The sequence below is a fragment of the Carassius gibelio genome, chromosome A12 (assembly GCF_023724105.1).
Source record: "Carassius gibelio isolate Cgi1373 ecotype wild population from Czech Republic chromosome A12, carGib1.2-hapl.c, whole genome shotgun sequence".
In the NCBI taxonomy this organism is placed as follows: domain Eukaryota; kingdom Metazoa; phylum Chordata; class Actinopteri; order Cypriniformes; family Cyprinidae; genus Carassius; species Carassius gibelio.
Genome location: NC_068382.1, coordinates 2,981,190 through 3,008,479, shown reverse-complemented (window position 1 = coordinate 3,008,479; position 27,290 = coordinate 2,981,190). Strand labels below are relative to the sequence as shown.

General features: G+C 35.9%; 1 protein-coding gene across 2 annotated transcripts in view; it reads left to right on the top strand.

Moving 5' to 3' along the window:
- The window catches only part of LOC128025682 (transforming growth factor beta-1-induced transcript 1 protein), a 128,911-nt gene that overhangs the window by 60,661 nt on the left and 40,960 nt on the right, over positions 1-27,290 (top strand). For both annotated transcript variants that reach the window (XM_052612178.1, XM_052612179.1), the window contains 5 exons: positions 367-439; positions 819-903; positions 2,783-2,965; positions 3,266-3,439; positions 11,245-11,326. In XM_052612178.1, coding sequence (XP_052468138.1) covers positions 367-439; positions 819-903; positions 2,783-2,965; positions 3,266-3,439; positions 11,245-11,326 — 597 coding nt within the window. The remainder of the gene's footprint in view (positions 1-366; positions 440-818; positions 904-2,782; positions 2,966-3,265; positions 3,440-11,244; positions 11,327-27,290) is intronic.

The following is a 27,290-nucleotide window of genomic DNA, read 5'->3' as shown; positions in this document are numbered from 1 at the left end:
CACTGCGTGCTTGAACCCCTAAAAATTCATGCAGTATGTTTACAGTCAACAAATGATCTGGAAATTCAACATAACTGGTTTATATTTTCTAAAATGTGCTGTTTTCAACCAGAGCATAGTATAAGGAACACTGTGTGCCATGCACCACTTGTACTTGACTGATTTTCCAGACTGCCGAAAGTAAATAACTTTTACTCAAAATTAGAATGAAAAAAATGTCTCAAAATAAAAATAAAAATAAATAAAATCAGTTAGAATATTAGGCAGTATTTGTTATATAGTCATCAGTATGCAGTAAGCAGTACCTAGTGTTTCATTTGAAAAAATAACTCCTCTGATGCATTATTTTTCCTTTGTCTTTATTAGATGAGATTTTGGCACAATTCCCCAGCACCAAAAAAGAAGATCAATTTTCAAAGTCTGGTCCATCCTCTACTGGGTTAGTGCACTGATATATATTGCGATATTTATTCATCTGTATACTAATTTTTCTACATATGCTTATTCAACATGTCTTATAATAGATAAGAAATTATATACCAGTTACTAATTAAATAATAGTATCATTACTGACTTATAACATATCATATCCCTGCAAATCTTCATTTAAATAAATGGCTTTATTTATAGTAATGACAACACATAATGGAGGAAAGTTAAACTCACAAATATCAAGTTAATATGGGTGTAAAGTTTATATAATTTTATTTATGATTGTCAGACAGTACTATATATATATATATATATATATATATATATATATATATATATATATATATATATATATATATATATATATAATTTTTTTCTGCTTCTAGGTCAGCGAAACCCTCAGCTACATCTGCTACTTTAGAGCTGGACAAACTAATGGCGTCTCTATCAGACTTCAGAGTCCAAAGCACAGTATGTTTGATGCATACTTTTATGCATTTCCTGAAGTGTATATTGTTTACACTACTAGTGTCACCAGATTGAAATGCAAAATTAATAACTGTTTTTAAACTAGTTTTCCAAACACTCACCTTGTTGGCCAATAAATAACCAACCAGATTTGGTGACAATGTTGGTAACAATGTTAAACTCAGAAGTTGGTAGGACCAAACAAACAGTGCATTGTTGTGCGTCAAGTCAGACAAGTCTAAAGCACTTTATACAATATAGTGCACCTCAGTCATAATAGTGGTACCAACTATTGCCTTACTGATAGTTGACTCTGCATATTGAACTGGGTTAGGAGAGAGTTTATTAACAGATCACTAAAAAAAAAATAACTAAAAAAAAAAAAAAAACAGTGTATATGTATATATATATATATATATATATATATATATATATATATATATATATATATATAGATATATATATATATATATATATATATATATATATATATATATATATATATATATATATATATATATATATATATATATATATTAGGGATGCACCGGTTGACCGGCCATAAATCGGAACCGGACGGTTTCTGTTTAAAATACGCGATCGGCAATCGGCCGGTTTTCGGCCGATTTTTCCGGAAGTGCGCCCGCGTGCACAGACTACACTGTAATCATTCGCTATCATGTCATTTGTGTGGAAGTATTTCGAAAGCTGTGCGCAGGACACTGACAGCCGTTCAGCAATGGCACAGTATAAAGCGAACTGCTGACTGCACAAAATAAGAGTCCCTTTCCTGCGCTCATTGAAGTACCTGTCCGCGCACTGCACAAGCGGAGACAGTTCAGCTCAACTTCTCACGTGTTGGATGAGAAATGAAACAGACTAAACTGTGACAAAACTGAAATGTTTTTTTTTTCTTTGCATACACGTTTGAAAAGCCAGAAGTAAACGTTAGTTATGTATAGGATGAGTATTTTTATTTTTCCTTAGAATTACATCGACTTAACTTGATTTAAAAATCACCTGCTGTAACACTGAAAAAAGGGTTTCATTCATTTTTAGGGTAATGATTCACATCTATATTTTTTAACTTGAGAAAATATTGATTTATTTTTCATTGCCTCAAGTAAAAAAATATAGATGTGAATCATTTTTTTTTATTATTATTATTGGAAGAATGAAACACTTCATCTTTGTTTTATTCGCACCAACATTATTTCATTTTAACAATTTGGAATAATGTATTTATATAGCATACTTTTATTTAGTCTCACTGGTAAAGACCTTTTTTTTTTTTTTTTTTTAACCAAATTAAAAAACTAAAATACTGAATGTTGATTGAGTAACATCTTATTGAATGTGTGTTGATTGTGTTGTTTGGACTGTAGAACTATGCAGTTGTTGCCTTTACATTCACATGATTACAGTTAATGTTTTAATTTAAGGCCAGTTCTATGTAGTTTCAACCCAATTCAAAAACAAAAGCTAAATGCTGATCTCTGTGACATCTATGTTTGTGTTGAATGTAGGCTACTTACTGTGCTGCCATTAATTTCACATGGTTACGGTTATTGTTTTCAATAGCCAAAAGCCAGTTTGGCCTATTAAATACCAAATAAACATCTTGTTTATGCACACTTTACCTCATTCGTATTTGTTGCTTAAAGAAGAAAAAAAACAAAAACAAATCAGAAATCGTTATCGGCCAGTTTGCTTGTAAAAAAAAAAAAAAAAAAACAGTATCGGAATCAGCCATGAAAAATCATGATCGTGCATCCCTAATATATATATATATATATATATATATATATATATATATATATATATATATATATATATATATATAGTATTTTTGTGTAGCTGTTAAGTTATTCGTTTGTAACAGCCAGCAGCACCTGTGGGTCCTGTGGCATCTTCATCACAGCAAACAGCTTCTCCAACCTCTGCATCCTCTGGAGGCTCATTGGACAGCATGTTGGGTCTTCTCCAATCAGATCTGAGCAGGCAGGGAGTGCCTACCTCCTCTAAGGGAAACTGTTCCGCCTGTCAGAAACCAGTTGTAGGACAGGTAAAATTCTTTAATAAATCCTGAAATTAAGTTAATAAGTTAACTACCGGTAAATCACTACCACAACCATGTTTCAAATACATTGTTTTAAATCCTAGTTTGTAATGTTGTATCATCTATCAACTCTTTACTTGTTAAAAAAGTGTGTGTGTGTGTGTGTGTGTGTGTGTGTGTGTATGTATGTATGTATGTATGTATGTATGTGTGTGTGTGTGTGTGTGTGTATATATATATATAGGATTTTGGTTTCAAAAATGATGATAACTTTTGAAATGTAGATCTTGTTTCCCTGTCTCTTAGGTTGTAACAGCTCTGGGACGGGTATGGCATCCAGAGCACTTTGTTTGCTCTGAGTGTGAGTGTGAGCTTGGCAATTGTAATTTCTTTGAGAAAGATGGTCGACCATACTGTGAGCCTGACTACTTCACCCTGTACTCACCTCACTGTGCACAATGCAACAAGCCCATTCTCAATGTAGGTATATTGTACATTTATGTGTCCTATTCACAGCTGTACATTTATGTGTAAAATTCACAGCTGTACTGAAGCTGAATTAAGATGATAATCTATGACATGAATAAACAAAAGTTCTATAGGACCATGCTCATTTACTCTGACAACTCACAGTGTTAGGGTAAGCATCTATTAACCTCTGCTTTCCTCCTCCATCCCATCTTTTCCTTAAATGTATTTATTATAACTTTTATTTAAAGTAAGTTGAGGGTGGAAAAATACTTCTAAAGCATTCATTAAACTTAATGTTTCAACATTTACTAATACATTATTTAAAATCAAATGTTGTAGCCTATCTGTTAACATTAGTTCATGGAAAATTAACTAACACGAACATTAAAATTTAATTAAAATCTTATTTATATTTAATTAACTTATATTCAATTTATTAACTAACATTGTTTAATAAATGCTGCTAAAATATATTGCTTATTAGGAGTTCATGTTTATGCATTAATTAATGATAACAAACGAGAACTTATTGTAAAATGTTAACTTTTTCTTTGTTGATAATGTTCTGTTTCATGCTGCTGTTAACAAGTCCTTCAATGTGGGAGCATGCACTGTATATACATCCCAGATGTGAAACCATTAAAACAAAGCTTCAAAATGATAAGTAGGAATCTAGACTTTGAACTGCAGCCAATCTAATCATATTTTCGCCAAATTAATAGAGCAGTGGTTTTAAAATCCTAATTCTGGGGACCCACAGCACTGCAGATTGTCCATGTCTCATTTATTTAACACACTTGCGTCAAATCGTCAATCAGAGAATTCCATGAACTGAATTTCGTGTGCCAGATAAAAGACCTATAAAATTAGCAGTGGCGTGGGATCCAATGAAAAGACACAAAAAGGATCAAAATGAAATTTAGTGTGTGATGAGCCTTTATATGACACAGAATGAGCACTATGGGACCCCAGGTCCTTAATGCAGTGTTTCCCAACCTTGTTTCTGGAGGTACATAAACACCAGTCAAGTCAGCTTTGTTTATACTGTATAAGACTATACAATACAGACTCTGTCAAAGCAGTTTCACCGAGAAAATCCAGGGCAAAAAGCAGGCACAATTATGGATACTCAACTATGGAGACAGTTCAGAATCTGCCATAGAGCAGCTCTAAAAGACAAAAGTGCCATAATTTAGCTCAGGTCAGAATGACAGTCTTGTTTCAATTCAGAACAATAATACTGTTAATACATAAAAGTTAATACATTTGAAACAAGTTAAATTCAGCTACAAGCAGTTCTGCATAACATTTACATTTACATTTATTCATTTAGCTGACGCTTTTATCCAAAGCGACTTACAATTGCTATATATGTCAGAGGTCGCACGCCTCTGGAGCAACTAGGGGTTAAGTGTCTTGCTCAGGGACACATTGGTGCTTCACAGTGGATTCGAACCCAGGTCTCTCACACCAAAGGCATGCGTCTTATCCACTGTGCCAACACCACCCCAGTGTGAGTGTGAGCTTGGCAATTGTAATTTCTTTGAGAAAGATGGTCGACCATACTGTGAGCCTGACTACTTCACCCTGTACTCACCTCACTGTGCACAATGCAACAAGCCCATTCTCAATGTAGGTATATTGTACATTTATGTGTCCTATTCACAGCTGTACATTTATGTGTAAAATTCACAGCTGTACTGAAGCTGAATTAAGATGATAATCTATGACATGAATAAACAAAAGTTCTATAGGACCATGCTCATTTACTCTGACAGCTCACAGTGTTAGGGTAAGCATCTATTAACCTCTGCTTTCCTCCTCCATCCCATCTTTTCCTTAAATGTATTTATTATAACTTTTATTTAAAGTAAGTTGAGGGTGGAAAAATACTTCTAAAGCATTCATTAAACTTAATGTTTCAACATTTACTAATACATTATTTAAAATCAAATGTTGTAGCCTATCTGTTAACATTAGTTCATGGAAAATTAGCATAAGGCATCAATGACATTATTTAGCTTCAGTCAGTTCAGTGTTGATGTTGCAAAATGCTGTTTATATTTAAAGAAGGGGTCCATTCTTCATATGTGGATTACCGATTTGACATGATCCAGGATTGTTGGGTTCTTCAAAGCTCATCCTGAAGTTGCTGTCATAGCAACAGGTCCCAACAAGATTAGATTGCATAATTTTAGGTGAAAGTGATACTGGAAGTGTGTCCCATCCACTGCTATTTTCTTACAACCTTATTAAACTAAAAAATGTTTGGAAAAAATGGTTTTATTAATTGAGAGATTTATTTATGAAGGAATAATTATCTTTTTATTGGACACGCATTACATACTGTACAGTCTGAGCCATGCATTTATTTAAACGGTGAGCTTTTATGCTGGTGGCTTTAATGCATCGCAGGAGACGTGGACTCACTTCTCAAATCTCGAAAATGGATTTTATGATGCATAATTAATTTAAACACATTTAGTTATGTTTTAAGATAGGTCATATTAATTAAAAAACTTTAATGCTGTCACATGTAACACATCTGCTTCAAAAGTCATGTGACACACAGCAGCCACAACAGCACTTAAAGGGGGGGTGAAATGCTATTTCATGCATACTGAGTTTTTTACACTGTTAAAGAGTTGGATTCCCATGCTAAACATGGACAAAGTTTCAAAAATTAAGTTGTACATTTGAAGGAGTATTTTTGTTCCCAAAATACTCCTTCCGGTTTGTCACAAGTTTCGGAAAGTTTTTTTTGAGTATGGCTCTGTGTGACGTTAGATGGAGCGGAATTTCCTTATATGGGTCCTGACGCACTTCTGCCGGAAGAGCGCGCGCTCCCGTATAGCAAGGCTGAGCAGCACAGACAGTTCACTGATCAGAGCGAGAGCGTCGCGAAAAGTCACAAAAGAAGTGTGTTTTTGGACAACCCTGCACAGATTACCAAAAGAGAAACAGCATTAAGGGACCAGTGGATGGAGTTTATTTTACAGAGCATCAACGGAGTTGTGCAAGTGTTTTTGTTTGTTCCCTGCATTTCGAAGATGCTTGTTCACAAGGCCCAGTTTGACGACAGATTTGCGTATCGTTTATTTCTTAAGGATGATGCAATCCCAAGGAAAAAGGGTCACGATCGTGTGTCGGAACCGCAGGCGGTGAATAAAACTGCTTCAAATATCTCTGCCTCCTTGTTAGTGCGTCCCCTCCCATGTCAGAGACTCGGGTTCGAGCCCCGCTCGGAGCGAGTTGTTGCTGCTGCTGCTTTCGTTCAGTTTCAGCCTCTGGATCTGATTCTGGATAATAAATACACGGCTGAATCTGACTGTAAGCCATGGTTTGTTTTGGAGGATGGGTTTTCCCTCACGGTAATGTCACAGCTTCCACATGCTCTCAACACAAAAGCCTATTCGCGCTCGTGATTCTTTAGCTCCGCCCACACGTCACGCCTCCAGTCGGTCGTGTTTTTCCGGGAAAAATCGGAACAGACTATATTTCTCTTATGAATATAATAAAACCAAAGACTTTTTGGATTTATGAAGGATGCAGTACTACTCTATATGTACTCAAGATTAACAGGATATTGAGTGAAAACGAGCATTTCACCCCCCCTTTAAAATCATTTGCGAAACTACCACCAGGTGGCGCAAAGGGACGGAATGCGAAATGAATGTAATTGTAAAATGAGATAAAAGAAGGAAGTAAAACAACAATAACATTATGATATAACATTGTAACATTAAAAAAAAAACATAAAAAAATTTACAATTTGTTAATTTCGAAATGTAGGATAGTCTTAGGCTACAGTCTACTCAACAAAAATTAAAAGAAGACAAAGGATCATATGTATGCTATTTTTATTAAACAGTAAATAAATATAAGGCCTATATATATATATATATATATATATATATATATATATTATTTTTTTCTTTTCTTTTCTTATTTTTCGGACTATAAGTCGCACCTGACTATAAGTCGCAGGACCAGCCAAACTATGAAAAAAAGTGTGACATATAGTCCGGAAAATACGCTATGTATATACATGCCAAGCTAAATGTTTTCATTTCATTTTCATTTCGGTTCATACTTGTTTAAAAAAAATCTTCAGGTTTTATATGCAGAGCGAAATGAGAACGGTCCAGCATTTAGCAATAATTAGTATTAACTCTGTTATTATTCTTGATTTTTCAAACTACCAACACTTTGCATTTTTGAATTATGCCTTATGTGTGGCCAAAAATTCAGTATTATTTGTTTCAGCTGTTTAATCGCGCTGGTGCCTCACGCACATATTCACTGGAAACAGCAGTCGTTCACCAGCCATCCGGCGTGAGCACTTTGATATTTTGTTAATTATGATTTCTTTCCATCGATACTGAAAAATGCGTGAACTACACAGCCTATTTACCTCATGACTAATAGTTAAGCTTCAAATGGGCAACATCACAAATATGGAAACATTTGGATTTCTCCAGAATGAGAAAGCCCAACCTTTCCTTATGCTTATCTTAAAATTATTATTATTTTTTGTTTTTTTTTATTACTAAGCCTATATTAATTATTATATACTGCAATTATATTTATCCATTAGAATTATATATTTTTTATTCTTGTTTTGTTCTGATAAATTTGTTAAATTTAAAGGATTTGTTGTAAAGTGAAAGGAACTGAAAATATCCTGTTGGTACATTATAACATTATTAAGGCCATCCATTATTATTTCTAAATGTAATATAATGCAACTTATACCTGACTTTTTTCCTCTCGCAAATTCTGATTTATTTTTTAGTGTGTTAAAAAAAAAAAAAAAAAAAATAAAATCCATTAAAATGAAACCTATACACGACTCATATATTTTTTACTCTGACAAACTTAATTTATTTTTTAGCGTGTTTAAAAAAATAAAAAATAAAGAAAACATCCAGCAAATGAAAATAGGCGATTAATCCGTTAAAATTTGTTACTCTGGGTTAACAGTAATTATAATTATTTTATACTTCAGAACAGAGCCTGGGCCTAATCTAGGCTATCCAGGGTTTTCTTTTTTTTTCATTGCATCTGAAAATGACTTTGTTCACATTCACTTCACGCGTTCTGGAGCAGATCAGCCTCCCGCGCTGCCCAGCTGTGGACGATTTCAAAATGTTTAATATACAGTACAGACCAAAAGTTTGGACACACCTTCTCATTCAAAGAGTTTTCTTTATTTTCATGACTATGAAAATTGTAGATTCACACTGAAGACATCAAAACTATGAATTAACACATGTGGAATTATATATGGAATATGTGTGCAAAATTTTGGTCTGTACTGTAAAGGTTGCTGTCCAATTTTATACCGGAATTGTTCATTTAAAAAAATCTAATTATATTGTTAGTTCTAATTATATTGTTAAATTAAATAGATACGTTATTCAAGTTCATTTAGGGTATTTAACATTCAATGTGACATTTTTAGCATTTTTTACTTATAAACTCCTTGATAATTTAAAGTTAGTTTAATAGTATTTAACTTCAAGTTTAAAAAAAAGGTTTTTAATTTCCTAAATTATTGTTATTAATTAATAATATGTTATCATGTTTATTCTTGTAGAAAATACGTGTTTATTCTTTAACAAAATAAGGGAATAAATAATGGATGATCCAAATATTTGTTTTGCTTCACCTATTTATGTAGGCTACAATTATAAATAATAATAATAATAATAATAATAATAATAATAATAAAATCATGTAATAAAAAAAATACCATTAGCCTGAGTAATTTTGACCATTATAGAATTGTGACTTTAAAGGTTAGTGATTTAGGAGTTCTTCACAGCCAAAAAACAGACCGAATTCAGTTCAGCTGGATGGGGTTGGGTTTTTGGGGGTAGTTATGTATGACATCGAGATTAAGGTGTGAATTTGCTCTTTCATATGGACAGTGTCTTATGAGGCTTTCACTTGCTGAACTGGTTTATATAGTTCAGCAAGTTGTTGTTTTGGTTTTAGACTGAAAAATGGTCCACCCCCACGTAAGATTTTTTCTAGTTCTAGTCGTTCGTTTTGTTATATTCAACTAATCATAGGTTTATATTAAATTTACATAATCAAATCTTAATATATTCCGCGCTCAAGCCCATGCATTAAGTTTGCAACAAAGCACATGCAGAAGTAGCCTAATAATTGTGAAAAATTAGAAATGTTAATTATTTATTAATAAACAAATGTTTTCTTGTCGGCTGCAAGATGAAGTTCACCGTGCTGGCTCTCTCCGACAAGAGAAATGCAACATTCACAGATTACACAATTATTTTTAGTTTAAAAAACATTTCAAGCTTTCTATAGATATATTATTAATGTATTTGAGACACCACAATATTATGTTAAGTAAAAAATAATAAATTCATTATCAGGAAAAAATTTAAGTGATGAGAAGGTGCCTCCCTGTCATTAATGCACATTAATAATTTTTGCACAAACACTTGAATATGAACGTCGTGGTTTTCACTCGCTCCAAGAGCGCTCCATCACCAATTACAATTAATGCCAACAGCCCATAATATAACTGCATATTCAGCATAGCTTGATCAGAAGATTACAATGACTGCAAGAGTCGAGAGGGATGTTAAGAATTCGTTTCTTTTACTGATTATTTTCGGGTTAAAGCATGATATAAAAAGATTCACACGCAATTGCTTTCGCAATGCATTCAAACAAATGTAATCTTACAGTGCTACTACATTATCAGCATGCTATCTGATTTTGAAATCTTGAAGAAGTTAATCAATCTGTTTAGATAAAATAACTGACAAAAACTTCATAAATACCCAACTTTCATCTGTGAATATTAAATATATTTAAACTATAGTGTTTTTCTTTAATTTTCCGTGACTGAAGCAGTCAAATGTAACACAATGAACATGACAACACAGAGTAATTTATCAAAACCACTGACTTGTTTGAAGAACCAAATTAGCCAAGGATCAGTTACCAGGATTAAAAGATTTGGCATCTGTCAAATGATCTCAAATGTATTAAGTGAGGTACGAAGAATGGGCCCCAGCTGTATGGAGGATGATAGTGCCAACATCCAGCTCAATTCTCAGTCTCACTTGTCTCAAAATCTCACTTATCTGACTTATCCATTTCTGGTCTTGGAGAATCTACTAACAATCTGATGAGTTGAAATCAGATGTGTTTAATAAGGTTTGAAAATGTGTATGTCTTACATGAACAGTGTTGATAAACTCTAATGCATAGAGTATATGTTGACACTTAGGGCCCCTCAGCACACAGAAAAAGATAGGATCCAGAAATCATTTTGTTGTTGTTGTTTGGCCTTATATTAATTGGCATAATGCATGTTTTCTAACTTCTAATCTTCTAAATTAAGATTTTTTACATCAGTAAATAGATTAAAAAAGCTTTCCATTGATGTATGGATTGTTAGGATTTGACAATATTTGGCAGAGATTAATTGAAAATCTGGAATATGAGGGTGCAAAAAATAAAAGTACTGAGAAAATCATCTTTGAAGTTGTCCAAATAAATTCTTAGCAATGCATACAGTACTAATCAAAAATTAAGTTTTGATATATTAAGGGTAGGACATTTACAAAATATCTTCATGAAAAATAACCTTTACTTAATATCCTAATGATTTTTAAAAGATAAATCTAGTTTTTTTTAGTTGTTTTGCCATAAATTTCCCTAAATATGTAATTTGAAGTTGTTCATCTTTGTTTGTAACTCAGTATCAACTCCCATAGCCTTATACTGTATATTATCTGGCCCTAATCTGGCTTTATTATGTTCTTCTTCAGAAAATGGTGACTGCGCTGGATAAAAACTGGCATCCAGAATGCTTTAGCTGTGTGAAATGCAGCTCAACATTTGGAGATGAAGGTATGGGGTGATGAGCAATGAATGAATTAATTGAGATATCAGTAAATCAATCAATTATCATGTGGATAAATAGATAAGTTATTCAAGAATTCAAGATAATTCATGAATTTAAAAAATGAAAAGAGTCCAAACAAATTAATGAATTATGTTATTTTTAATAGTGTTTTTATTAGATTATTTCTCTTTTATTGATCCATATATATATATATAAAATTTATTAATTTTTTTATTTTTTTTTTTGACCATGGAGACTGGGCCTGTTTGTAAATTCAGTAATGTGCTGCAACTAAATAGACCTTTTTTTTCTTCTTTAAACCCTCCCAACCAACTTCTAGTGATGTGGGGGATATTTGATATATTTTTTATTGAGGCTTTTATTGACTGACTGGGACTTTTTGATTATTTCCTTGGAAATGGAGATGGTCATTTTCATTGATTTAGCTATTTCTTATAGCCACTTTCCATTTTGTGAAGTTCAACAACTTTTGCCACACATCAGAGCTATATTCCTTGGTAACTGACTATTTTTGGCTACTTGAAAAGTTGGCCATTAACTAGCTTAACTAGCTTAAGGTAAGCCATTTTCCATACTAGCTTCTTGAAGTAGTCTGTTGTTGCATACATTCTCTGTTACTACTTGTGCACTGAGCTTGGATCGATGGGAAGCTGATAATTATAAGTACTGTTTTTCACTGCTTTCTGTCTTCTACCTTATGCTGTTTGTTTAGGCAGCTGACTAGCCCTGTCACAACCAAGGGCTGCAGGGGTTCCCAATAGGTTCTGCTAGTGAAGAAAAAATCTCCTCATAATAAATAATAATAATGTTTATATATATGTTGGCTTTCTCAAGCCCAACAAAGAAGACTAAGAATCTCATCTTTCTTGATAACAGCTTGCTGCTGTTGTGCTATGTAAACTCCTCTTACCCTGAGCACCCTCACCCTCTTTGTAAGTGCACTTAAGGACACACAAAATATTAAAAACAGTCCATGACACCTTAACCATAGGCTTAAGCAAGTTAAGTGGGCTTTGCCTTGCTAATGGGCTGATTTTTACCATTGCGTACAGTGGATAATCTCAAAAAAAAAAAAAAAAAAAACTGTACTTGAACTGTACTATACTTACACTGTTCAATTCAATTCAAGTTTATTTGTATAGCGCTTTTTACAAAACAAATCGTTACAAAGCAACTTTACAGAAAATTATGTTTCTACAATATTTAGTAGTAGCTAGTAGTTTGTGCACATTTGACAGGATTTTAGGAAAAATAAAAAGAATAATAATAAAAGACGTAGTCAGCTAGACGATGAACTATTAATATTAATTAAGTTATTATATGATTCAGTCACACATTTAGCAATAATTGTTAGTTCTGTTTGTTGATTCAGGGTTAGCATCATCTGAGGTCCTCTGAGGGTCAGCATCATCTCTTCTCAGGTGTTCTGGATCCAGACTGGAGCTTGTGTAAATCCTAGTTACCACAGGATGTAAATCCCGTGGCGAAACATAGAAACAAAATTCAGACATCATTAGCATAGCTGCTGATCCAACAAAGTAAAATTAGTTTAACCCAAGCTAATGAATAAAAATGCACCTTTGATCAGATGCAACTACACTCACAATTAAAAAGATACATTATTCGAATGCTTGGCGAACGAGATGTGTTTTTAATCTAGATTTAAACAGAGAGAGTGTGTCTGAACCCCGAACATTATCAGGAAGGCTATTCCAGAGTTTGGGAGCCAAATGTGAGAAAGCTCTACCTCCTTTAGTGGACTTTGCTATCCTAGGAACGACCAAAAGTCCAGCGTTTTGTGACCTTAGTATGGGTTGTAGCGTGGTAGAAGGCTAGTTAGGTACGCTGGAGCTAAACCATTTAGGGCCTTATAGGTAAGTAATGATAATTTGTAACTGATACGGAACTTAATAGGTAGCCAGTGCAGAGACTGTAAAATTGGGGTAATATGATCATATTTTCTTGACCTCGTAAGGACTCTAGCTGCTGCATTTTGGACTACCTGTAGCTTGTTTATTGACGAAGCAGGACAACCACCTAGAAGTGCATTACAATAGTCCAGTCTAGAGGTCATGAATGCATGAACTAGCTTTTCTGCATCAGAAACAGATAACATGTTTCGTAGCTTGGCAATGTTTCTAAGATGGAAGAATGCAGTTTTTGTAACATTGGAAATATGATTTTCAAAAGACAAATTGCTGTCTAATATAACAACCAGATTTCTGACTGTAGAGGAAGTAACAGTACATCTGTCTAGTTGCAGATTGTAATCTACAAGATTCTGTGTAGTGTTTTTTGGTCCAATAATTAGTATCTCTGTCTTATCCGAATTTAATTGGATAAAGTACACTGTCCTGTACTTAAAGGGTTAGTCCACCCAAAAATAAAACTTAACCCATAAAAACTGTTCAGTCTATTATTGATTTTTATTTCCACTTCACTTTTATCCAAGGAGACATAACTATTTGCACTGTATTTATCAGTGGGACAATATTCATAAAATACTATAACCTAGAAATAATTTAAAGGGGTCACTTGCAAGTCACAACAGTATGAATTCTGTGCCCAGCAACATCTGATTAAAATATTATGCTAACAGTGAGTGGTGGTTTCAGACATTACAGTGTCATACTGACTCTTATTCTGCCTGAAAGAATGAAAGGTTCGTTCTGAAGTCGGAGTAATTCGACCAGTGAGATGAAAGAAGTGTTTCAGCGCAGCCCACAAGTGTGAATGAAATATTGAAGCCATAAACCGATTTGTAAACCCCAAATGAAAAATGAGAAATCAAGCCAAAATCTAATTTTCCCCTTGTGAAAATAAACAGAAAAACGAGTAAACAAGCCATTTTCGTTTCTTGTTATTGCATTTTAAATAGGAAATGAAATGATCAAACATACATAATCAGGGTATCTTCCGTCCATTCCAAATCCGTTTCCAATTAAAAAACAGAAAACGAAAAACTCAAGAGGATTCAAGTGAGAGAACATGAACTAAATAACGAGAAATGGAAAATGGCTCGTTTATTCGTTATTCCATCTAGGTTAACAAACGGAAAATGAGTTTTTGACTTGATTTCTCATTTTGTCGTTTGGAGTTTAAAAAACGGTTTATGGCTTCAATATTTCATTCGCTCTTGTGAGTGGAGCTGAAACGCTCCTTTCATCTGATTGGTCGAATCGCTCCGCCTTCAACTCGGTCTCCTCAGTCTTTCAGAATAAGAGTCTTGCAAGAGTAATGTCTGAAACCAGATGTAGCTGGACACATAATTTGTGCTGCTGCGACTTGCAAGTCACCCCTTTAAATTATTTATAGGTTATAGTATTGTATGAATATTGTCCCACTTTTAAAACAGTGAAAATAGTTCTGTCTCCTTGGATAAAAGTGGAAATAAAAATCAATTATAGACTGAACAGTTCCATGATAATATGTCTGTAACATTTACCACTCTCGTCTTTTAAGTCTACAGGCAATAGGTAGGTGTGTGTGTGTGTGACATTAAAAATTAATTGGGAAAATTAATATAGTTCATTTTATGAAATAAATTTGTAATATTAGTTTTATTACATAATAAATTGAATGATGTTTTTCTTTTAGCCTTGAGAAAGCCGACATATATTTGAACATTATTATCATTTATTATGAGAGTAATTGACAACGACTAAAATTTTAATGTTTCACCAAATTCAGCTCAGATCTTCAGACTTGTTTGACTCGTTGCTGTAACTGGTCAGATTTTGTCCTTCTCAAAAAATCCTAGTGACTTTCATTATCTGAGCAATGAAGGTCTTACACTTAATGTCCACTAGAGGGGGAGACAGGATTTCTGTTCATGTAAGTTTAAATGACAGATAAAACATGAATTTCATGTGTACTACCATGAATATGCCATATCTGTGTACAAGAATAAACTTCACACTTCAAGTTGTACTTAAAACTTCCCATTCTGGCTTTTTCAACCTACCTGCAAATTTATTTTAACATTTATTTTTTGTTCACACTGGTTTATGCATTTAATGTTTGTCCATGTGGAACTTTTATTTTTCATGAGCAGTACATTTTAAGATGTACTTGGTGTTGATAAATCACATGCACTGAATGTAAAGTGCTAATGTCAGGACTCTCAGTCCTCCTCCTGGATGGCCAGTGTCCTGCAAAGTTTAGATACACCAAATAAACACACCTAAGCTAAGCAAGGCCTTCAGGATCAGTAGCAATGTCCAAGCAAGTGTGTTTGAACTGAACTCTGCAGAACATGTTTCTCCCGGTTCAGGATTTGTACAGTTTGATGTCTGCATGCAGAGGTGTACTTCAATAAGTACAATGTAAACTGTATCTATAAAGACAAAATCTTCAGATCAGCATTTAGGCCACTGCCTTGAGGTCTCCATCCATTGGTCAAAACAGACCTCGCACCCCACCACACTCCTGCTAGCTGTCAACATTAACTGCGGCTGGTGCCAAATAAAAATTATTATGTATCCCTTGTGCATTGTTCAAATTCACTACCCTTTCGTTATGTTTTGGATTAAAACATCCACTCAATTAAACTGCTATAAGCAATAGATTAATTTTTTTTTTCCCTTAACTTATTGTTGGTGGCTGTTTTTGCTCCATTGACTTCCATTATAATTAGCTTTTTGATTGCAAAGCCATGACGCATAATCATGCATTCTTTTGTGGTTTTCAATTTGTTATTTTTTAAAGTTGATCACTAGGTGGAACCATTAACCCTTTAGATAGGCCTGTGCAAAAAAAGCTTAGTTTCTGACTTGTCTATGAAGCTGTATGGAGTATAACAACATATTATATTGTGTGTATGTGTGTAAGAGAGAGAGGGAGAGAGAGAGAGACCTTTGCGCCCTTACCTTGATGTATTTGAGAAAATCTAAATGTACACCTCAGCTCTCAGAACTACATGGAGTAAACAAACGTGTATTTATGCACCTGCTGCCTTTTAATGGCGGTGATAAGTATAGACTATACAAAAGCAAAGTACATGGACTTAAACACTTGCATGCCATCCTGCTGGTCATTTGTTGGTGAGAAGAGCAGTAAGCAATACGAGAAATTGAATTGAATTGAATTGAGAAAGGGCTTGAATGGAACCAAAGTTTTAGAAATGATTATGCAGTTTGACCCCTCCAGCTAGCTGCAGCTTATTTGAAGTTGGTATTGTATTTTGATCCATAATTAATTATGTTCAAAGTATTTTTTTTACAGGATTTAAAGGTTTTAAACTGGCTTTACCATCAAGAAAAGACAAGCATTTCACACATAGGCCATCCGTACTTTTCACCATCAAATGGCAGCAGCACTTCTTTTTTAAATTGTTAACTCCATGTAGTTCTGAGAGCTGAGGTGCATATTTGGATTTTTTCAGATACATCAAGGTAAGTGCACAAAGGACTCTCTCTCTCTCTCTCTCTCTCTCTCTCTCTCTCTCTCTCTTTCACACACACACACACACACACACACACTCACACTATAATTTGCTGTTAAACTCCATATAACTCCATATACTAGCCAGAAACTAAGCCTTTTTTGCACATTTTGTGTGTTTTTTTCTACCCTGATTTGGGTACATCATTTATGAACTTGGTAATTAAAGAGTTAAAATCTTGGATTTTTTTTAACATTTGGTAGTTTTGATCAGGACTGAGGTTGATTAATAGATTTACGCAAAAAAAAAAAAAAAAAAAAAAAAACACTTTATTTGATACATTTTTACTGCAGTTTTATGTAGTGGGTGTTTTCATCCAGAAGATAACGAAAGTATAGTGTATTTTCCCACAGTGTACTGTTGAGTTTTTTTTAAATATCAAGCATTTTCCCAAAATATGTCTCAAAATAAGATTTGTCACCAAAAATCATTCCATTAGCTGAAACACAGAGAAAGTTGTGGCCAAAATAAGACTCAACTTTACCCCCTAGTGGACGAAAACGTCCCCAACAACGCATTAGGGGTATTATGTAACAGCAATTAGTACAAGTACATTTGACTTGCAGTTTTCCAAAACGTAATCATTTTAATTTGGCACCAGCTGCAGTAGTTAATGTTGTTTTATATTATACAGCTATCATTGAACTAAGGTGTACCCCCCTACCACCCCATCTATCATTGAAGAACCTGTGTTACACATGAAATTCATGTATTTATCTGTAATTTAAACTTACATAAACAGAAATCCTGTCTCCCCCTCTAGCGGACTTTAAGTGTAAGTCTTTCATCGCTCAGATAATGAGTCACTAGGATTTTTTGAGAAGGACAAAGTCTGACCAGTTACAGCAACGAATCAGAAGAGTCTGAAGATCTGAGCTGAATTTGGTGAAACATTAAAATTTTAATCATCACTTGACTCTCATAATAAATGATAATAATGTTCAAATATATGTCGGCTTTCTCAAGGCCAACAAAGAAGATTGTTCAATTTAGTATGTAATAAAACTATTACAAATTTATTTCATAAAATGAACTATATTAATTTTCCCAATTAATTTTTAATGTCACACACACACCTACCTAGTGCCTTTTGACTTAAAAGACGAGAGTGGTAAATGTTACAGACATATTATCATGGAACTGTTCAGTCTATAATTGATTTTTATTTCCACTTCATTTTTATCCAAGGAGACAGAACTATTTGCACTGTATTTACAGTGGGACAATATTCATACAATACTATAACCTAGAATTTAAAATTTAAAGGGGTGACTTGCAAGTCGCAGCAACACGAATTATGTGTCCAGCTACATCTGGTCTCAGACATTACACTTGTAGACTCTTATTCTGAAAGACTGAGGAGACTGAGTTGAAGGCGGAGCGATGCGACCAATCAGATGAAGCCATAAACCGTTTTTTAAACTCCAAACGACAAAATGAGAAATCAAGTCAAAAACTCATTTTCCTAGATGGAATAACGAATAAACGAGCCATTTTTCCATTTCTCGTTATTTAATTCATGTTCTCTCACATGAATCCTCTTGAGTCTTTCGTTTTCTGTTTTTTAATTGGAAACGGATTTGGAATGGACGGAAGATACCCTGATTACCCCGGACCCAAGTGTATATTTTGGTCATTTGATTTTCTATTTAAAAGTAAATAAAGATAAATGAGAAACGGTTTGATTTTCATTTTTTAGTTTTGTTTAAGAAACAGAAAATGAAAATTTAGCTGGATTTTTTGTATTTTTGTTTGTGGGTAAAAAAAAATGAGATTATGCTTTAATATTTGTTTGAATGTGTGGGCGGCGCTGAAACGCCCCTTTCATCCCTTCGGCAAACGCAAGCTCAGTTCATCTTCACCAGGAGAGAAGTGGCAGACAATTATTAATGATCAATTATTAATCCTGCAAATTCTTTGCTAGTGGTGCTTGCAAGATAAAATAATAATAATAATAATAATAATAATATGATAAAAAATAATATTATATTTTCCCGGTTGTTGCATGTTATTGACAAAGCAGACTTGACAACTTTATTTATAAAACGCGATTTGAATTTTACTTTAGCCTGTGATCTACAATGACATGGAATAAAATATAGGCCTACTACTAATTTTTTGCCTACTTCTTTTATTCTAGGCCATTCATTAAAAAAAATAAAATGGGAAAAATCCAACCCCACATTTATAATAAAATTTATTTTAAAATAAGTTAAATTTTTCCCCATAATTAGTCTACTTTAAATGTTTTAATTATAGGCTATAGGCTACTTAGAATTATGAACTGAATTCACGAATTCTGTAGATTACGGTATAGTGATGGTGTGACATCATTACAGATGAGTTCAGACTCATTATCTTTCTGACGTTTCAGAAAGAAGTTCATGTAGACCGAGATGGCAGAAAGCACATCCTGTTGAGTTTTGTAAGGTTTTAGTGTTATTTAGGGTTACGACCCAAACTGACGGAGCTTGAAGCCCTGTTATCGGGATGGAAGGTGTGGATCGGGATCCGCCAATCGGTGAAGTGCAGCAGATTACACTCTACAAGATAAAGCTTCAGTTGCTGTTGCTTGTAATAGCAAATGAAAACATGTTAGGCTACCTGTGAGGTTTAATAAAATTAGTAGGCTAAAAATCTGCATATTTCATGTCATTGTAGATCATATAGGCCTACAGTAAAATTCAAATGTCATTGAATAAATTAATTTATGTTTGGTCAAAAAAAAAAAAAAAGATATATATATCTTACAAGCACCACTAGCAAAGAATCGGCTGGATTAATAAGCTCTGCTGTCTGCCCCTTCTCTCCTTGTGAAGATGAACTGAGCTTGCGTTTGCCGCTTGTCGGAGCAGTACAGAAGGGATGAAAGGGGCGTTTCAGCGCCGCCCATACATTCAAACAAATATTAAAGCATAATCTAATTTTTTACCCACAAACAAAAAAAGAAAAATTCAGCTAAATTTTCGTTTTCCGTTTCTTAAACAAAACGAAAAAACGAAAATCAAACCGTTTCTCATTTATCTTTATTTATTTTTAAATAGAAAATAAAATGACCAAAATATACACGGACCCCAACCTTTACTTGGAATTTGTGCTCTGCATTTAACCCAAGTGCATACACAGTAATGAACACACACCCAGAGCAGTGGGCAGCCATATTGCTGCTGCACCCAGGGAGTAGTTGAGGGTCTCAACTCAGTCGTGGTATTAAGGGTGGAAGAGAACCCTGGTTATTCACACCCTTCCTCAACAATTACTGTTGGAGCTGAGTCTCGAACCCACAACCTACAGGTTACACGTCAGACTCTCTTACCATTAGGCCATGACTGCCCCACTGACTCGATGAAAACCTATTACTATTACATGGATTTACATACTATACACTCTACCAGTGCCGTCGCTCCCTACACGCAGAGTACGCAATCTGCGTAGGGCACCAACTCCCAGAGGGGGCACCTTCCCCGCCATTCTCCCATTCGCACTCGCGACCGCTCGCACCTCATGTTTTTGGCTGAATATTCATAATATCTATGCCCGGGTAAAGGACATCAGCAATCCGGCGCAGAGAAAAGAAAACTAAAGAAAGTAAAAAAATAAATAAAAAAAGCAAACAAAAAAACAGGCATAAAGTTGGCTTGACGTTGGACGTTCGAGAGTCTCAAATTTAGGGACCTTCTCTAAAGTTACATGTGATATTGGTATACACTTTTCTAACGACTTACAGTCATAAAAACAACTGTAATTGTTTATCTATGTGACAGCTATAATGCACAATTGAACTGAATGTTTGATATTTATTAAAATAAACTGTAAATCATATGTAAATTATGCAACTTTTTCACATGGGCTCAAATGCAAATTTGAAGCTCAATAGCATTTGAGGAGAAAAACTTGCAGTCATAAAAACAACTGTAATGTGTTCATTTAGGTGTCAGCTTCAATGCACACCTTATACATTTTTTATATATATTAAAATAAATTCTAAATCATTTAGGTAAAAACAAGGTCCGTTTATCACTTTCAGGCACATTCCAGTGAAAGTTTTTTTTTTTTTCAGGTTCCCTGACAAAATTACCCATGGTTTTAACAATAACACCAAAAATCATCATTAATATTTTTTTTGATGTTGTTGTTGTTGCTATAAAAACAGACCTAAGCCATATAGCTTTTAAAATGACTTAAAATGCATTATATTAAAAAACAATGAGGCAATAATTATTGGTTAATAATAACACTGTTAAAATACATAATGTAGGCAAATACAAAATAATCCATTTATGTATGCTATTACAAATGCCTGCAAAGAGAGCCAAATGCCTTGCAATTGCTGCTGTTAGACTTACAGGACAATCAAATCCTTGTTTAGGCTACTGACCAAACATTTCATTCAAATTTTCACCTAATCTTTCATTTTTGGCCACCTTTTTGCTATAGACACAGCCTTTATAATTTCTTCAACAAAAAAACGTGCATATCACAACCCTTACAAAAATAAACCATGGTTTTATCATAGTAAAACTGCTTAATTTCCTTTTGCATGATTTCCTTATGCTTGAGACTATAAAATAAATTAGAGTCATAATAAAGTTACAGCCATAGGTAAATGTCGAGAACTACAATTGTAGCTACATCATATTTGAGGAAGGGGGGCACAACCATACAATCCTGCTTAGGGCACACATTTGGCCAGCAGCGGCCCTGCGCTCTACAATCACCAATGTTGCTAGGTTGCTACCGCCTAGAAACATCCTAGCAACTGTCCTTTCAGAACTCCTTAGCAACACCTTTGCAAATGCATAACAACCAGAAGAACACCCTGAAAACTGCAGAGCAACCACCCAGAACAACCTTGCAACCACACAGTGATTTCTTAGTTATTTTTTTCTGCATGTCATGTGCAGGAGCTATCTGTGCTGTTAGAATAAAATATAAGCAATTAAGTAAATATAATAAATAAACAAAGTATGTGCATGACATGTTGAAATGTATGCTGTTTTATCAGGAAATATTCTTCTTCATCATATCCCCATGCATGTTTACTGCACTTTAACGTGTACTCTTGCAAAACTAAACGCTATCTGTATTAATCTTGTGCAATTCTCAAAACTTTTGGTCCAATATGGTATCTTGCCATCACTGATGACATCCACGTTTTTCTTGGACCTCCTCGTTTTGTGGTTACTTCTAATCTTCTCTGCAATGTGATGCTGGCAATACGTGGTTACCCTCTAACCGTCGTGGCCTAATGGTTAGAGGGTTGGACTCCCAATTGAAGGGTTGTGAGTTCTAGTCTCGGGCTGGACGGAATTGTGGGTGGGGGTAGTGCATGAACAGCTCTCTCTCCACCTTCAATATCTCGACTTAGGTGCCCTTGAGCAAGGCATCGAACCCCCAACTGCTCCCCGGGCGCCGCAGCATAAATGGCTGCCCACTGCTCACAGTGTGTGTGTGTGTGCTCACAGTGTGTGTGTGTGTGTTCACTGCTCTGTTTGTGTGCATTTCGGATGGGTTAAATGCAGAGCACAAATTCTGAGTATGGGTCACCATACTTGGCTGAATGTCACTTCACTTTCACTTTTCACTTTTTATCCATACGAAGTACATGACCAGAGCACTGGTGTTGTCTTTTATGTACTTTTTACACTCTCATTTCTATCTGTTTGAGGGCCTTTCTGATGTCATTGTTTCTCATCTTGTCTATGATGTGAAATCCAAGTATTTTTCTAAGTGCTGCCACTTTCAAGGCCATGGCTGTTTTTATCAGAATCAGAATCAGAATCAGAATGAGCTTTATTGCCAGGTATGTTTACACATACGAGGAATTTGTTTTTGTGACAGAAGCTCCGCAGTACAACAGAATGACAGCGACAGAACATAATACACATAATAAAAGAATAAAAAATACAAATAAGTAGATAGTGAATGACAATATACAAATTGACAATTGTAGGCAGGTATATTACAAAATGCATGTATGTACATGTATATTATGTGCAAAATGTAAGTGTATACTAAGTATGTGTGTTAGATAAATAAGTGTATGTGTATATAAATATAAAGTGTAGTGTGTTCCAGTTATTATCAGCTGTTCATAAGATGGATTGCCTGAGGGAAGAAACTGGTCCTGTGTCTGGTCGTTCTAGTGCTCAGTGCTCTGTAGCGTCGACCAGGTGGCAACAGTTCAAAGAGGGAGTGTGCTGGATGTGAGGGGTCCAGGGTGATTTTGACAGCCCTTTTTCTCACTTTGGATAAGTACAGTTCTTGAATAGAAGGGAGACTTGTACCGATGATTCACTCAGCAGTCCGGACTACTCTCTGTAGTATTCTGAGGGCAGATTTAGAAGCTGAGCTGAACCAGACAGTTACTGAAGTGCAGAGGATGGATTCAATGATGGTGGAGTAGAACTGTTTCAGCAGCTCCTGTGGCAGGTTAAACTTCCTCAGCTGGCGAAGGAAGTACAACCTCTGCTGGGCCTTTTTCACGATGGAGTCAATGTGAATGTCCCACTTCAGGTCCTGAGAGATAGTGGTGCCCAGGAACCTGAATGACTCCACTGCAGTCACAGTGCTGTTCATGATGGTGAGTGGGGGGAGTGCAGGGGGGTTTCTCCTGAAGTCCACGATCATCTCCACTGTTTTGAGCGTGTTAAGCTCCAGGTTGTTGAGAGTGCACCAGACAGCCAGCTCTTTTACCTCCTGTCTGTAAGCAGACTTGTCACCCTTCTGAATGAGGCCGATGAGTGTGGTGTCGTCTGCAAACTTCAGGAGCTTGACAGAGGGGTCCTTAGATGTGCAATCAATTAGTGTACAGGGAGAAGAGCAGTGGGGAGAGAACGCAGCCCTGGGGAGCTCCGGTGCTGATTGTACGGGTGCTGGATGTGTATTTTCCCAACCTCACTAGCTGCTGCCTGTCTGTCAGGAAGCTGTTGATCCACTGACAGATGGAGGTGGGCACGGAGAGCTGATTTAGTTTGGGCAGGAGGAGGTTTGGGATGATCGTGTTGAAGGCCGAGCTGAAGTCCACAAACAGGATCCTCACATAAGTCCCCGGTCTGTCTAGGTGTTGCAGAACATAATGTAGTCCAATGTTTACTGCATCGTCCACAGACCTGTTTGTTCTGCAGGCAAACTGAAGAGGATCCAGCAAGGGCCCAGTGATGTCCTTCAGGTGGGCCAGCACCAGTTTTTCAAATGACTTCATGACTACAGACGTTAGAGCCACAGGCCTGTAGTCATTTAGTCCTGTAATTTTGGATTTCTTTGGGATGGGAATGATGGTGGAGCGTTTGAAGCATGAAGGGACTTCGCACAGTTCCAGCGATCTGTTGAAGATATGTGTGAAGATGGGGGCCAGCTGGTCAGCACAGGATTTCAGACAGGCTGGTGTAACACAATCTGGGCCTGGTGCTTTTTTCCTTTTCTGCTTCCGGAAGACCTGGCGCACCGCATCCTCGCTGATCTGAATTTGCAGGTGTGGGGGAGAGGGGGGATGCAGGAGGTGAGAATGGTGAGAGTGCTTGATTGGAGATGTGTTCAGGGCTGGTTGCAGGAGTTGTGAATGGTGTGAATGGTTGTGTGGGGAGGCATTCAGGGCAGGTGATGGGTGTTCTTTCAAACCTGCAGTAAAACTCGTTCAGATCGTCTGCCAGTTGTTGATTCTCCACAGTGCTGGGGGGTGGTGTCTTGTAATTGGTGATCTTCTTTAGACTTTTCCACACTGATGCGGAGTCGTTGGAAGTGAACTGAGTCCTTATTTTTTCAGAATAATTCCTCTTTGCCACTTTGATCTCTTTTTCCAGTGTGTATTTAGCCTGTTTATACAAGACATTGTCCCCCTTCACATAAGCATCTTCTTTGGCCTGACGGAGCTATCTGAGTTTTGCAGTGAACCACGGTTTGTCATTGTTGTAAATTAGTTGAGTATTGTAGGAATACACATATCCTCACAGAAACTGATATATGATGTTACGGTCTCTGTGAGTTCATCCAGATCGGTGGCAGCAGCTTCAAAAACACTCCAATCAGTGAGGTCAAAACAAGATTGTAAATCATGCTCTGCTTCATTAGCAGTGGCGTAGCCACGGGTGTGCCAGGGTGTGCCGGTGACACCTAAAAATAGATGCAGAATTATTTTTTATAGTCTCAATAAAAAATGTTTACTAAACTTGGGCTATTGTTGTTTACTTAGAAAATATATATATTTTTAAATCAACCCTTTCAGGTGTAAATTACAAATATTTTAACTGACCCCTTGTTTCCATGGCGACGCGTCATGATTGTCACGTGACACACCGCAGCCACTAACAGATGTATCGTTTTTCGTTTTTCATTTTTTATTAAAATATATAGACAAAATTTGCTTACCATGTCAACTGTCTGATATTCCGATTCTTCGTTTAAAAACCTTTATAAATTATCTTGATCTATAACGAGATGAGAGCTGCAGTTCAGAGTCCTGTCAGCCGGATTGAACGTACAGCACTTGAGTGCCCCAGTTTCTCCAGAAATACATGAAAGTGGCTGTTGAACAGGACGAAGAATAGAGTAAACTTTATTGTTCTGCTATGTGTGTCTGATATATAAATAAAACACGTCTGCAAATTACATTTGATTAGATCGTTTTTGCTGCTTCCATAGACATCAGTGTGTATTTTACAAACTACCAATGTATTGTTTTACTGTAATTATGTATATTTAAATGTATGAAACCTAAAATAAACATTATGTGGTTGAAAACACTGCATATTAGTTGTGATATATGACAAGCGCTGAGCGCGTCCGTCTCTGGCTCAGTGCCAGCCAACGCGCGGAAGCTGTTTGAATCTAACAATTCTGTGACATCACTGAACATTCTAAATACTCTCAGGGGCACAGAAATAAGAATCCAATATATGGTGCAATAATGCTAAAAATGTTAAAATGTAATTTACATTTTAAATTATTTTTGTTAAAATATATCTGCCGACATTTGGACTGCCAACCAATCAGCAAACAGCAGCTGACTGTGTGCTGATTGGTGCTGATACAGCCGGACACAAGGCCTAACGTTACACCTGATGAGGATGTTTCTCCATCCCTGGGCCCAACATTAACAGACAGTGTTGCCAGATTGGAAATGTCTAAGTATCGTACCAGAAGTTCAAAATTATAGTATTTGGAAGAAAATTATTACATTTAACAATTAACTACATTTTGACACAACCTGCAAATTACCACTAGGAGTATGGTTGGACGGAAGCAGTGCGACAAAAATACTGTCCCATAATTTTGCACAGTAATCTGACAATAAATGTGGCACACCCAGATTTTCATATGCACACCCAGAGTCTCTTTTCTGGCTACGCTACTGTTCATTAGTCCATCTTTTTACAGTCCTTGATACAGGTTTAGCTGATTTTAGTTTCTGCCTGTAGGATGGTATAAGATGAACCAGAAGGTGATCAGAACGTCCCAAAGCTGCTCGTGGAACAGAGTGATATGCATCCTTTATTGTGGTGTAGCAGTGATCCAATATATTACTGTCATGCTGTCTGTATTTTGGCAGTTCACGGGAGAGATTGGCTTTATTAAAGTCCCCGAGAATTATTAAAACAGAGTCCGGGTGTTGTTGTTCTGTGTCTGTGATCTGATCAGCGAGTTTCTGTAAAGCTGAGCTCACATGTGCTTGCGGAGGAATGTAAACACTGACCAGAATGAACGAGTGAAACTCCCGCGGCGAATAGAACGGCTTGCAGTTAATGAAGAGTTTTTCGAGATTTGAGCAGCACGTCTTCTTTTAACACAGTTACATCTGTACACCACGGTTCATTGATGTAAAAGCATGTCCCGCTGCCACGTGATTTCCCCGTTGATCCTAAACAGCTGAAAGCCCGGCAGATGGAGCGCGCTGTCCGGTATGGTGTCATTCAGCCAGGTTTCCGTGAAACACAGAGCAGCAGAGTGTGTGAAATCATTATTTGTCCGAGAAAGCAGAAGGAGTTCGTCCGTTTTGTTGGGTAGAGAGCGGAGATTTGCCAGATGGATGCTAGGCAACGGCGTTCGAACTCCGCGCTTCCTGAGTCTGACAAGCGCTCCCGCTCGCTTCCCCCGTCTGCGCATCCTGAAGCGTTTGATCAGCGCCGCTGCTCCTCTGATAACAACGTTCACTGAAACGTCTGAATAATTGAAATCCGGAAAAACATCTTGTGGTGCGTTCTGCCGAATGTTCAGCAGTTCATCCCTGGTGAAACTGATGGCAGGAATATAACTAAAGACAGGACAAACTAACAAAAACACAAAAACATATGCAGAGCACATCACGGAGGCAGCCATCCTGTATTGGCGCCAGAGACATTATTCTGATGTCTGTAGAACAGTTGCAGTCAGTGTCTTCCAAGATACTTGATTCTTTTTTTTACGTGCTGTAGTTCCTTTCCTCTGAGCAACAGTCCTTTCTTTATTCTGTTTTCTGTTCACTCAGATTTTATACTTATTAGCATCTACTACTTTTTTGAGTGATTTAT